The sequence below is a fragment of the Trichomonas vaginalis genome, chromosome II, assembly GCF_026262505.1.
Source record: "Trichomonas vaginalis G3 chromosome II, whole genome shotgun sequence".
Classification (NCBI taxonomy): Eukaryota; Parabasalia; order Trichomonadida; family Trichomonadidae; genus Trichomonas; species Trichomonas vaginalis.
Window position 1 is genome coordinate 7,975,566 of NC_067204.1, and position 12,491 is coordinate 7,988,056.

At 34.2% G+C, this 12,491-nt stretch overlaps 5 protein-coding genes across 5 annotated transcripts, besides 2 other annotated features; all 5 read left to right on the forward strand.

Moving 5' to 3' along the window:
* Window positions 1-474: 474 nt before the first annotated feature.
* Window positions 475-511: a mobile genetic element.
* Window positions 512-600: 89 nt separating this feature from the next.
* Window positions 601-3,321, forward strand: TVAGG3_0505280 (ATP binding; the record flags this gene model as incomplete). Its single annotated transcript, XM_001326540.2, has 1 exon — window positions 726-2,651. One exon carries the CDS (start codon window positions 726-728, stop codon window positions 2,649-2,651), a length of 1,926 nt encoding a protein of 641 aa, XP_001326575.1.
* Window positions 3,322-3,756: 435 nt separating this feature from the next.
* Window positions 3,757-4,799, forward strand: TVAGG3_0505290 (amino acid aminotransferase family; the record flags this gene model as incomplete). The annotated part of the gene is made up of 1 exon (XM_001326541.1): window positions 3,757-4,776. The coding sequence occupies one exon, from the start codon at window positions 3,757-3,759 to the stop codon at window positions 4,774-4,776; it is 1,020 nt and encodes a 339-aa protein (XP_001326576.1).
* A 94-nt stretch (window positions 4,800-4,893) lies between these two features.
* TVAGG3_0505300 (calcium ion binding) lies at window positions 4,894-5,448 on the forward strand (the record flags this gene model as incomplete). Its single annotated transcript, XM_001326542.1, has 1 exon — window positions 4,894-5,448. One exon carries the CDS (start codon window positions 4,894-4,896, stop codon window positions 5,446-5,448), a length of 555 nt encoding a protein of 184 aa, XP_001326577.1.
* A 537-nt stretch (window positions 5,449-5,985) lies between these two features.
* On the forward strand, window positions 5,986-8,194 carry TVAGG3_0505310 (Doublecortin (DC) family; the record flags this gene model as incomplete). The annotated part of the gene is made up of 1 exon (XM_001326543.2): window positions 5,991-8,144. One exon carries the CDS (start codon window positions 5,991-5,993, stop codon window positions 8,142-8,144), a length of 2,154 nt encoding a protein of 717 aa, XP_001326578.1.
* A 291-nt stretch (window positions 8,195-8,485) lies between these two features.
* Window positions 8,486-9,408: a mobile genetic element.
* Window positions 9,409-9,577: 169 nt separating this feature from the next.
* TVAGG3_0505330 (uncharacterized protein) lies at window positions 9,578-10,366 on the forward strand (the record flags this gene model as incomplete). The annotated part of the gene is made up of 1 exon (XM_001326544.1): window positions 9,578-10,366. One exon carries the CDS (start codon window positions 9,578-9,580, stop codon window positions 10,364-10,366), a length of 789 nt encoding a protein of 262 aa, XP_001326579.1.
* Between the last annotated feature and the right edge of the window lie 2,125 nt (window positions 10,367-12,491).

A 12,491-nucleotide genomic window follows, 5' to 3' on the forward strand; every position in this document is an offset into this window, starting at 1 on the left:
GCTATCTTATTTTTTGAACTTTTATTCAAATCTTTGGTCGCAAGAAGAATTGCATGATAAATAAAAACATTTAATCAAAGTCAATTTTATTTTTCATATTCAAATGGACTGAGTGTTAACATTTAACATTTTTTGCTAATTGTCGTCAAAAATTAGGCGTAAAGCAAAAATTGATATTTCATATGGTTTTATGATAGATAAGCATTATATTCCCACTCATTATATTCGTAAATTTTGAGGTTTATCCTTCGCTTTTAAGATCATTGAATTTGATTTTTATATAAAATAGTTATATATTAGAAAATAATATGTGTTTATGTGATATTATTTTTCAGAAGATTTCATTCTATATGCCTATGAAAAGTACTCTCAAAACTAACTTTTTCCTAATTATAATTAAATCTAGAATATTGTATTATGCTTAGTATTATTTCATTTTTCTCATTCAATTTAGAATTTACAAATGTCAAAAAATTGAGAGCTGTCACTTTTGATGAATTTCTGTTTATTACAGTATATCATAGTTTTTTTTTGGTTTCGCAAAACATCCAAAAACAAATATGCTATAAAAGTGACAATTTTAGCAAAACGAAACCCTTACATATCTTTCTCAAAATATTTTTTTAAATACAAAATGCTTATTATCTTTTCATGTCAATTTTCTAAAAGTCGTAACCACTGACTAGTCATAAAAAATCTTTTTTTGCCATCATTTTTTCTCACAAATGGCGAAGAAATCTGGTGTTGCTATTGATTTTGGTACAACAAACTCATGTATTGCTATAGCACTTCATACCGGACAAGATACCATGCCAATTCTTATTGACGGTAATAACTACGTCCCTACGAATTTAACTTTTGTTGATGAAGGCCCTCCTATTGCATGCTTCGACACTTCATCGCTTGTATACACTCCTGGCAATAGCCTCCATAACATCAAGCGCATTATTGGTAAAAGACTAGATGATCCAGATATTCAAAGGCGCAAGGACAATTGGGACTTCACACTTGTCAAAGACGAACGTGGCATGGCCGCCTTCCAGGTTAACGATAATGGTAAAAAGGTTATTGTTAAACCAGAAGAAGCAGCTTCTAAGATTTTTACAAAGCTCTTACAAGTCTTTAACAGTACTCAATTACCAGAAGATAGAACAAACAAAGTCGTTCTTACAATTCCAGTCGCATTCAATGTCGAGCAATGCGAGAGAATCAAAACAGCAGCAAAAGTCGCAGGACTTGATATTATCGCTACGATTTACGAACCAACAGCTGCAGCTATATCAAGCGGCATGATGACTGACAAAGACAAGAAGCTTATGATCTTCGATTTCGGTGGTGGCACGTTAGATGTCACAATCATGCAAATCAAGAAGAAAGACCAGAATGAATCATTTTTCGAAACAATCGCCGAATCAGGTGATCCAGATCTTGGTGGCGAATTAATTGACGAAATTTTAATGAAGCATTACGAAAAAGTCCTCAAAGACAATGGCGTTGATATAAGATCTGGAGGTGAGGCAGTAGTAAAGAAGAATATTTCCTTACTTAAGAAGTCATGCCGTAAACTCAAAGAAAATCTTTCATTTATTACAACGGATCATTTAAACTGGCCAGGATATACCATAGATGAGAAAAAGACCAAAATCCGCAGGGCAAAGCTTGAAGAAATGCTTGATGATAATGGAATTTCGGAAAGAATTAAGAACACAGTCAAAAACTGCCTTACTCTTGCAAAGTACAAAGCAGAGAACATTGACCATGTTATCTGTGTTGGTGGTTCATCTGCAATTCCATACGTTCGTGAAATCCTTGGAGAAATCTTTGACAATAGACGGATCCTCTACAGTCCAAACCCAGAAGAAGCCATTGCAAAGGGCGCTGCCATCTACTCAAGAGCAATTCTCAATGGAGGAGTTCGCGACATCGATGGAACATCAGATCCCAAACCAGCTTCTTCTTCTTCAGCTAGCAAACCTCCAGCTCCTTCTGCTCATCCAGATGTACCAACAATTGAAATTGCCACAACATGCGCTTTGAACTATTCTCTTGGATACATAGATGCATATGGCGATTTCGATGAAATCTTCGAAAAAGGAGCCAAGATTCCTGCAAAGAGAACAGTTAATGCTCAAAGTGCTAACCAATATCAGCCAAACATGATCACAAAGGTCTGCTACATAAATGACGACAATTCACCACCAATCCAATTAACACAATACACAGTTGATTTCGAAGGACGCCGTGGAGACAAAGTTACTGAGACATGGTCACTCGATGCAGGTGGAAACCTCACAATTCAGTCAGTTCTGATCGTATCAGGAACATCTGTTTCGAACAAAGTCAGCGTTAGCAACTTATACTTCACCACACAGGAAATCAACCAGATGACAGAAAACGCATCCAGATACCGCGAAAGTTTGGAGGCTAATGGAAGAATTGATCAGCTCGAGAAAACACTTGACACAGAAATCATCGCTGCAAGGAAGATGTGCAAGGGCAAACCATCCGTGTTAAGAGATTTGAACAAGGAAATCGATCCAATTGTCGACTGGATTGATGAAGGAAGGAAAGGAAGAACAGAACAGGATTATGACAAGCAACTCAAGAAATTAAGACAAATTGTACAGAGATTTAGAAGCTCTCTCTATTAAAAATATGAATAGCGATTTTTTATGCTTAACAATCTTATTTTTTATAATATTATGATAATTTTCTTTTCTTATTAATTAAATTTTTCAAAAATTCAACTAAGAATATTGGTAAAAGAATGAAAAAAACTGGAATCAATTTGTATATAGCTCGTATTTACATTAATATCTTTAATTAATATTGCTGATTTCTGCATGAAAAATATAAAATTAACAAAATATTCTAAATGTTTCAAAAAAATCAATAAGAATCAGACAATTTCGATTTATAAAATAAGAATAAGATCCGATCGTGATGCATTTTCATTCATTTTTTTGATTTCGCTATAACAAAAAGTAAATAATTGTTATTTCGCTGTATCATTGAATTTGATTCAGCCAAGTAAAATACATGGATATACTAAATTTAGCTTGATTAACTTTTTCAATGATTTTGGAAATCTTTTTGCGAGGTTTGTCAGTATAAACAGGCAAAATTGGAGCTAAACAACATCAAATAGTATATGAGAATGATGGATCCAAAGAATATGGCAAAACGAAAAACAATTGAGCAATTTCTTCACTTTTTTCGTTGGAAATTCGAGGATATACTTTTTCCTTCGAAGATATAGCATACTTCATTCTGCTGAATCGTTAGTTGCACGCGAATAAGCTAAATGAGTGCGTATTTTCGAAGATTCTTCACTTCACTTCAATTTTATATGGTCAGCTGTAAGAATATTGAACCCTTTTGATAAACAGCAGTTCGGATAACGGATATGGTTAATTATCTCGGCTTCGGTTTTTTTATATGAATTTCATATGTGGATAAATTGTTATCCCTTATTTGAGAGAATTTTGCGGTTTTTAAAAACCATCAACTTTAAAAAATTATCACATTGATATCATAATTAATTTCCAGTCATTATTTCGTCTGACCAAATATTAGTGATGTGAAGTCAATCCATTTATTCTTTCAATTTTGTGAAGTATCCTGAAAATTGACAAGATTATAACTTTTATCACTCCAAAATATAGATAACTATATTACCAAGAATAATTACAGTTATTTATAAAATATATTGAATTTAATATCATCGTCTTATCGGTTTAAGACATTTCAAAATAAATGCAACCAGAGAACATTGACTGGAAGCAACTTGGCTTTGGCTACGTTCAGACAGAGTTACGCTATGTCGCCCACTGGAAGGATGGCAAGTGGGATGAGGGCAAGCTCGTTGACTCTCCAATGCTTACAATCCATGAAGGCTCAACATGCCTTCACTACGGCCAGGAGTGCTTCGAAGGCCTCAAGGCTTACCGCTGCAAGGATGGTTCCATCAACCTCTTCCGCCCAGACCAGAACGCCCTCCGTATGCAGAAATCCTGCACACGCCTCATGATGCCACACGTTTCTGTTGAAATGTTCGTCGATGCCTGCAAGAAGGTCGTCAAGGCTAACGAGAAGTGGCTCGCTCCATACGGCACAGGCGCTTCCCTCTATCTTAGACCATACATGATCGGTGTTGGTCCAAATCTTGGTGTTAAGCCAGCTCCAGAGTACATCTTCTCTGTCTTCTGCTCACCAGTCGGCGCCTACTTCAAGGGCGGCCTCAAGCCAACAAACTTCATCGTCACATCCTATGACCGCGCTGCTCCACAGGGCACAGGCGCTGCTAAGGTTGGTGGCAACTACGCTGCATCCCTTCTCCCAGGCTTCGACGCTCACGACAAGAAGTTCGGCGACTGCATCTATCTTGATCCAGCAACACACACATATATCGAGGAAGTCGGCTCTGCAAACTTCTTCGGCATCACAAAGGATAACAAGTTCATCACACCACTCTCCCCATCCATCCTTCCATCCATCACAAAGTATTCTCTTCTCCACCTCGCTAAGGAGAGACTTGGAATGGAAGCTATCGAAGGATCTATTCGCATCGACAGCTTAGATCAGTTCCAGGAAGCTGGTGCTTGCGGCACAGCTGCTGTTATCTCCCCAATCGGTGGCATCCAGTACGGTGATAAGTTCCACGTCTTCTTCTCTGAGACAGAAGTCGGCCCAATCACCAAGAAGCTCTACAACGAACTCGTTGGCATCCAATATGGTGATGTTCCAGCTCCAGAAGGCTGGATCGTCAAGGTCTAAATATATCCTTGAACGTTTCATATCTTAGTTAGTGAAGTTGACTAAAGGATCAAATGAAATGTATAATTTCGATTTTTTCTCTCAATTTTTGTCACTTTTTATTAAAATAACGAAAAAATGACTCAGCAACTTACAGGAAGATCTGGTGATGGAAATTCAACATCTCGCTCATCCAGATCGAAAACACAACAAATTCAATTATCTGATGAACAAAAACAAGAAATTCGCGAAGCATTTGATCAATTCGATACAGATGGATCAGGAAGCATTGATGCAAAAGAGCTAAAGATTGTTATGCGAGCTTTAGGATTCGATCTTTCAAGAGAAGAAATACGAACTCTCATGAGAAAAGTTGTTGGTTCTGGAGAAGCTCCAGCAATCGATTTCAACTTATTTATGCAAATGATGGGTGACATTATATCAAAGAGAGATCCTGTTGCTGAAATGCAAAAGGCTTTTGAATTATTCGATAAAGATGGCAATGGATCAATATCTCTCAAAGATCTGAAAGCAGCTACAATAGAACTTGGTGAAAATCTAACAGATGAAGAAATTCGTTTAATGATTGGTGAAGCAGATAGAGATTTCGATGGAGAAGTCAATTTCAACGAATTTGAACACGTTATGAGACAAGTAGGTCTATGTGGATCAACAAATACTGAAAAGAAATGAAGTTTTTTATCAAATTTAGTATTGAAAAATGTTTCTTTAATTTTTTTCAATTGTAGTTATCTTTGGTATTAACTGTATAATCATGATAATCAATTCCTTACCGATATCAGTTTCAGTTCTAAAAGTTATTACGTTTGCCTTACATTGATGAAGAAAACAATCAAAGATGAAGGAAATACCATGATTATTCTACCTAACTGGCCAAATGCAACTTATATAACTTCTCAATTGTTAGTAAAATTGTTATTTTTATTTTGATCAATTTTTTACTGATCGCAATGATATGATTAAACTACCATAACAAAATAATATGGATCATGCATATCTTAATTACAGCTCTTAGAGGACCGTAACTTTTGTTCAATTTTTCAGAAATCTTTTGGACTTTCAAGTTAACAAATTCTAATTATGTAAATTAGCTCAAAATGAACTAATAAAAGAGGATTTAAGGCCATTTTAATCAAAGTTGCAGATTTCCGATATAAAATTTTGTAAACATTACACCCCCTAATTTTTTTTACATCTACAAAAATTATTTTTCAATGGAATCAAGACCTGATAGTCCTCGTAAGAACTTAGCAGATCGTTCACTCCATGGTTTTATCATAAACATCCAGAAGAACGCATATCCACGTGGAAATCAAATGCGCTACTGTTTTAATACGATTGACAAATTAAAACTCGATGCAGTTAAGATTTTATCACTTCCAAGCAAGGTAGAAAAGATCTTTGATGAAACAGGAAAGGCTGTTACAAGTGCGGACCAAGTTAAAGAAAAAGGACTTTATTACATTTCTTGTGGCGAGAAGTACGCATCAGGAATGCCAAGTCCAAGATCCAAGTCTCGTGAAGTCTTTACACTTACAGAAGAAGAGGAAGAAGAGCCAGAACGTGTCCAAACAAGCTTCGAAGCCTCTGTTGCCGAAAACATCGCAAAGAAGCAACAGGAAGCTGCAGAGAAGGAGAAACAAGCTGCCAAGAGCCCAGACATTAAGAAAGAGAAGGAAATGGCCTCATTTAACAGACTTATCGCAATTTCAAATAAATCTGTCCAAGAAGCATATTTAGAATCCACTCTTGCTGCCTTTGCTTCTACAGAGCCAGACCAGAAGGCCAAGCTTACAAAGTTCGATCAACTCTCAAATCTTTCGAAGAATACAGCTTATTACGATTTCATCAACCACTTAGTTACAAACCAGATGGCACCGAACTACGGAACATCAGAACTCCAAGACGAAGTCGATGCATGGTGCATGGATGCTCTTAACCAGCTTACAATCAGTGATATTAACTTCATCATCTCCGGATTACCATCTACAGGCAAATCATCAACATTATATTCTCTCTCAACGATCCTCTTCAGAAAGATCCAACAATCATCAGCAAATGGTTCTTTCTTATTCTTCCCGTTGAATTTCGAGAAACTTACACTTGAATTCAATTCCATCAAGCAGATCTACAACGTATTTGTTACAAATACACTTAACGCTGCTCGCTACAGCAACTACGCCATTGCTCCTTTCGTATCTTCCTTATGTCAATGGTTTATCTCCATTCCGACAGCGAATGTATTCCCATCATTCCCACAGATGCCGGAACATGTCCACGGAATCGATTTTAAGGCAATCAGAGCTCTCGGCCAGTCAATTTTCGATATCTGCAAGGTAAAGTCGAATTTACAGAAGTTCATTGGCGCTATTACCGATTTCCCAGCCAATTTCGCACAGACAATCGGTCTCCCAACTGTTCTTTTCATTCTTGATCATTTCGATTACTGCGATGTCGAAGCCCTTGATGAATCAATGTTCCCTGACAGTATCTATTCCGTCAAGTTCGCTCCGGAGATTTGCCGATCCATTTCTGGCCAGAAATACCTCGTATCTTGTGAAAATGAACAAGCATTCGCTCAATGCTTCACTTGCGAGGGAGCAACACCAATAGATACAGAGGGAATATGCAGATCCCATGTCGATGGCCGCACATTGACTGTCAAACCAATGAAAATCGAATTAACAATCGAAGATTGCATCGGAGCTCCAGGAATCATCGCTGCCTTCGAGCATGTTTGCGATCTGGCTGCTAAAGTTAACACAGATCCTGCCCAACCAAAGGGAATTAAGATTATGTCCGCTGTATCTCGCTCCAGAAAGTACATTCTTAAGCGCGAGGTCATGAGATTGTTCAAGGTTCTCTTCGGAGCTGGCAACAATAAGGTCACATTGGACACTTTGAACGATCTTGAAGATTCCGACTTAATTGTCAATGTAGACGGCGAAAAGAACCCTCAGGGAGAGGAAGGACAGAACCAAGAAGAAGAAGATGGTGAAGAAACAACAAAAACAGCTAATTCTCGAGTTCAATCTTCTCCATCAAACCGTACAAAGGCTTCTCCTGCAAAGTCAACCCCTGCTAAGACTACAACACCAACAAAATCACAATTGGCCGGCCAATCTTCTTCTACAAAGGGAAATTCGAATAATAATAACAACCAACAAGGAACTCTATCGAAATCTGGCCATCCAAACTCATTATCAGCTAATACAAAGTCTCCTGCAAAGAATTCTCTTAATGCTTCTTCAAATTCTTCTGCTCCGAAATCTACTTCAAATCCTCCTTCATCTAAAGACCAGCAACCTAATAAACCTGCAAATAGCAACTTTATAGAACTCGTTGATGATTCAGAGGAGGATATTTAAAAAATTATTTTATCTTTCTTTGATAATTAAACAGAATACATTATCTTGAAATAAGTTTTTCTTTTCATACTTTTTATATCTAGAATATCTTAGTTTTTATAAAATTTATTTTCATCTCAAAATAATTATCTCAAATCTTCAATTGCTAACCAGTGATTCTACTGAAATGTAACTTTAGATTTCAGTTTTTGTAGAATCATGCATAAATGCTAGTAATTATTTAAATTTTAAGTTTTCATCCATAAAAAATCCTTAAAACTCGCATAGCGATGAATACTTAAGATATATTCGATACAGTACCTGCGTTGCCAAGCATTTATCTTTGAAATAAAACAAATTTTAAAGGTGACCTAATTATTTTTTGAAAGTCCGCCATAACTTTAATGGTACTATTTCAGCGTGTACAATGAATACAAAAATTCTAAGAGTGCCACATAAAATAGTACTTTAGACTTGAGTTAATGCTACCAAGCAAATGTTAAAAAGATGACTTTAGTGTTTTGATAATCAAAGATTAAAATCATTATTGTCTAAATCAATAATCATAACGACAGAAGTTAATGTTTTTTCATCAGTGCTTTAAATCCACTTTTAAAAGTATACCTCAAAAATCAAAATATCAAAAAAAAATTGGCCGATAGGTTTGGCTTTAATTTTTGTCTGCTTTTATGATTTGATATGGATGTTATAATTTTAAAAGTTGAGCCAAATTCACCAATAGATTTTTGAGATTTGCAAATACTCAATAATTTTCAGCGTGTTATCTTTTATTAAAAGAACTATTTGGTTTCAGTATCATATAAATTGATATTTACTTTCTATTTGAACCTTCATTTAGCTAATGATTTAATAATACAGATTTCATCTAGTCCTTATAAGAGAATTTTGAATTTGTTATAATAAAAAAACAAACAGATATAGCTTACACTTCTATAATAAAGATACCTTTTATAGAAATCAGTATGAAATGTGTTTTGGCTTATTGGAAGCATATCAGACATAATCGCCATAATCAAAAAATCTATATACCCAATAAGTAATAAATTTGTCGATATAGATTTTCCATAAAATTAGTTTTTAGTCTGATCTTAAAATAAATTTAATTTTTTATAAAAAAAATCACATTTAAAAGTACCTTTTTAGTAGCTCGAAATCCTGTTGGTGGATTTGGGGCGTACTTCAAAATTAGCTTTTCTTCTACATATGCAAGCTATATTTTAAATATGGGGCAAATCGGATCGGCGAAAGGAGTTTAGTTACCTTTCAAATTTTTCAAATTTCATCGCCAGAAAGCTCATATCTCAAAACATACAATATTTATTCATAGTATTTCTCATTGGTACTCGAATTAGTCCCATAAGACCGTTTAATAATCCCAAAAACACGAATTCAAAAAACCCCGCCATTTTTGGCGGATCTTCTGAAACTCGCGAATGGCTGAAGATGAAGGAGGAACTCAAGCACAGAAGCACAAGATACCGTCACGTGTAGCAAGTAGGACAGATTTAGCATCAATTTGGAATGTTCCAGATACAATTTCTTCTCCTATTGTGACAATTAAGGAGCAGAAACTCAAGGAGAACAAGCTATTTACATTATTACTAAATAATACTTCGAAATCTTCTAAGAAGATGCTCTATATACCGCCTAAAGTTGAATCAGAAAAACCTAAAAAGCCAACAGCAGTTCCCTTTCAACATCTCTTTACGAATCTAGTATTTACATCACCAAAAAAGCTCAACATACCTCCTAAAATTGAAAAAAATCTAACCTATGTATTCAAATCTGACTCGAATAAGGATTTAGCCTTTCAAGACTTCAAATTGAAATGTAAGAATGCGAGCGAGTCAGTAATTATATGCGGAAACTTGATGTTCTACTTTCATAACAACATTGCTGTCGTGAAAGCATTTACTTTATCTGCAACGAATTTAATAGAAAAAGCATCAAATAAATTACCAATGATCGATATTGATAAATCGTTACTTATAATTGAAGAGCAGTCGAAAGTACAAAAATTACAAATTTATTCCACAGTTCCATTCCATTATAGCGTAATAACTCCTATTATTTTCCATTTTTCAGAAATTGGAAGTGCAAAAGGTCGGCTATTTCGAGCTAAATTGGATGGCTACATGTTTAAATTTGTAAAAGAAGAGATTTATTTGGCAAATGGCAATTCTGATGAGATCTCTTTGAACTCAGTTGCTCTTTCGTTATGATATTTTCTTTGTTTTTGTTTAGGAATAAAATGTTTGTATTTTTATTGATGCATTTTTCTTAATTGATGTTAATTTTCGAATGTATTAATATATACGAATCATCTCCGCTATTATTGCTGAAAACATATATGGAAGAATTCGTTTTTTCCCCAAGAAATCCTTAAAATGTCAAATTTAATTTTAAACGTATAATCTCAATTGAATAAAAATTGCCAAAATAGTATTTTACAATTTGTAAACTATATTGATTGTCAAAAATAAAAACTTTCCCTGAACTTTTGCTCTCCAAATTTTAATGCATGCATTCACTTTTATGTGCTCTTATCAAATTGAAAATCACACTATGTAATCATAGTTATAAAAAAAGAGAAAAATGCTGAAAATAAATTCATTTATGATTATTTTAACAAAGTATAATAAGAATCAACAAATAACTATCACTAATAGAAAATATCTTATTCCCCTTACAAGATCTCACTATTTGTGATAAATATATATATGTGATATTACCCTACTTTTCCAACATTTAGAAAACATGCATGACCCCCTACCCAGGGTCCAAAAATTGGTATTTTCTGCGCTCAGGCAACATGAGTTTTTGGGCCGCCAAATGAATAGCTTAAATAGTTTCCTCATATAGAGACATGCTTATGCTTAGAGTTTGAAGGGAATCTAAAGTGATTTTTTTCTGCATTTCGAAATCTAATGCAATCTTAAAATCATGATTAAACTGCGAATCTGGGCGCAATTTTTTAATATGTTAATATATGAAGGTACTCCTACTACTGCGAATGCTTCAAATGAAAATTCAAGAAATCAGATTAATTTGATCACATTAGTATAGTAGTGGTCAATCCAAAAACTCATATGTTGATATATAACCTATAGAGATGATAATTATCGACTCTTCATTGAAATGCATAAGATTTAATAATCTCATAAATATTCTTTTTAATTTTCAGTATTTCGTGTGCATTTAGATTGCATATACCTGTATATGATATTTCTAGAATGTTTTGGTTAGATATTAAGTTTTTTAGATTAATATTTTAACATTTTGATAAAACAAGCAATTGTTCCATTTTGGAATCGCGATTGAACTCTAGTTTGACTAATATGATGTTGTATGATCAAATAAATTCTAACTTCATGAGATAAATTTTGAAATTAGAAAATGCGATATCTGACTCAAATATTTATATGAGCACATTTAACATTCAATGATAAACTAAAGTAATATACAGCAGATTCGATTTGGCTTATATTTTAAATATTCAACAAATAATCTTATAAAATTGTGCTATTCACGTTTCTCAAAGATGAATTAAGCATTTACAACTTGTGCATTGATGGAATTAGATATGGATTCTAATGTTAATCGATATTTTGTAAATTGATATATATTTTATCATGGTTTGACATTTGATCGTGTTGAAACCGGAATTGCAATATGCATCATCTATATATATAATTGTCAAAATATGAGCTATAGATTTTTAAATTATGCTCCTGATTATGAGTGACTTATATGATTATATTGAATTGAGTAGTAAGAATCATAAATATTAGAATATTACGATAATGTATTATAACCTTATAGAAGCTTAAGGCTAAAAATGATGATGAAAATGTAGCTCAAATTTAAGTCTAAAATTTTGAAAAAATTAAGTGCTTATGATAGTATGACGATATTGGTGTTTGAATGTAAGAAATTAGAGATGTATTAGAAGCATTATGAGAAAATAATAAGATATAAAAACAAATTTTATGAAATAATTTAAGTTATAAGAGGTGTTAACATTGGTAATGTGTGAATAAGATAGTAGAATTGTATTGGATCTTTGATTAGTATTTTATAACAATTTATTAATGTAGATGTGATTAGAATGTTGGATTTCAAAGGAGAAAGCGGATTGTTCACTCTTGTTGGTCTGCATGTGTCATTCCGGGAGACATTGCCTGTGCATGTCTCCCAGAATGGCATACTGTTCCGCATTCATAACTTGAATGCGGAACTTTGACCGACAAGAGTGCATTGTGCACTCTTGTTGGTCTGCATGTGTCATTCCGGGAGACATTGCCTGTGCATGTCTCCCAGAATGGCATACTGTTCCGCATTCATAAC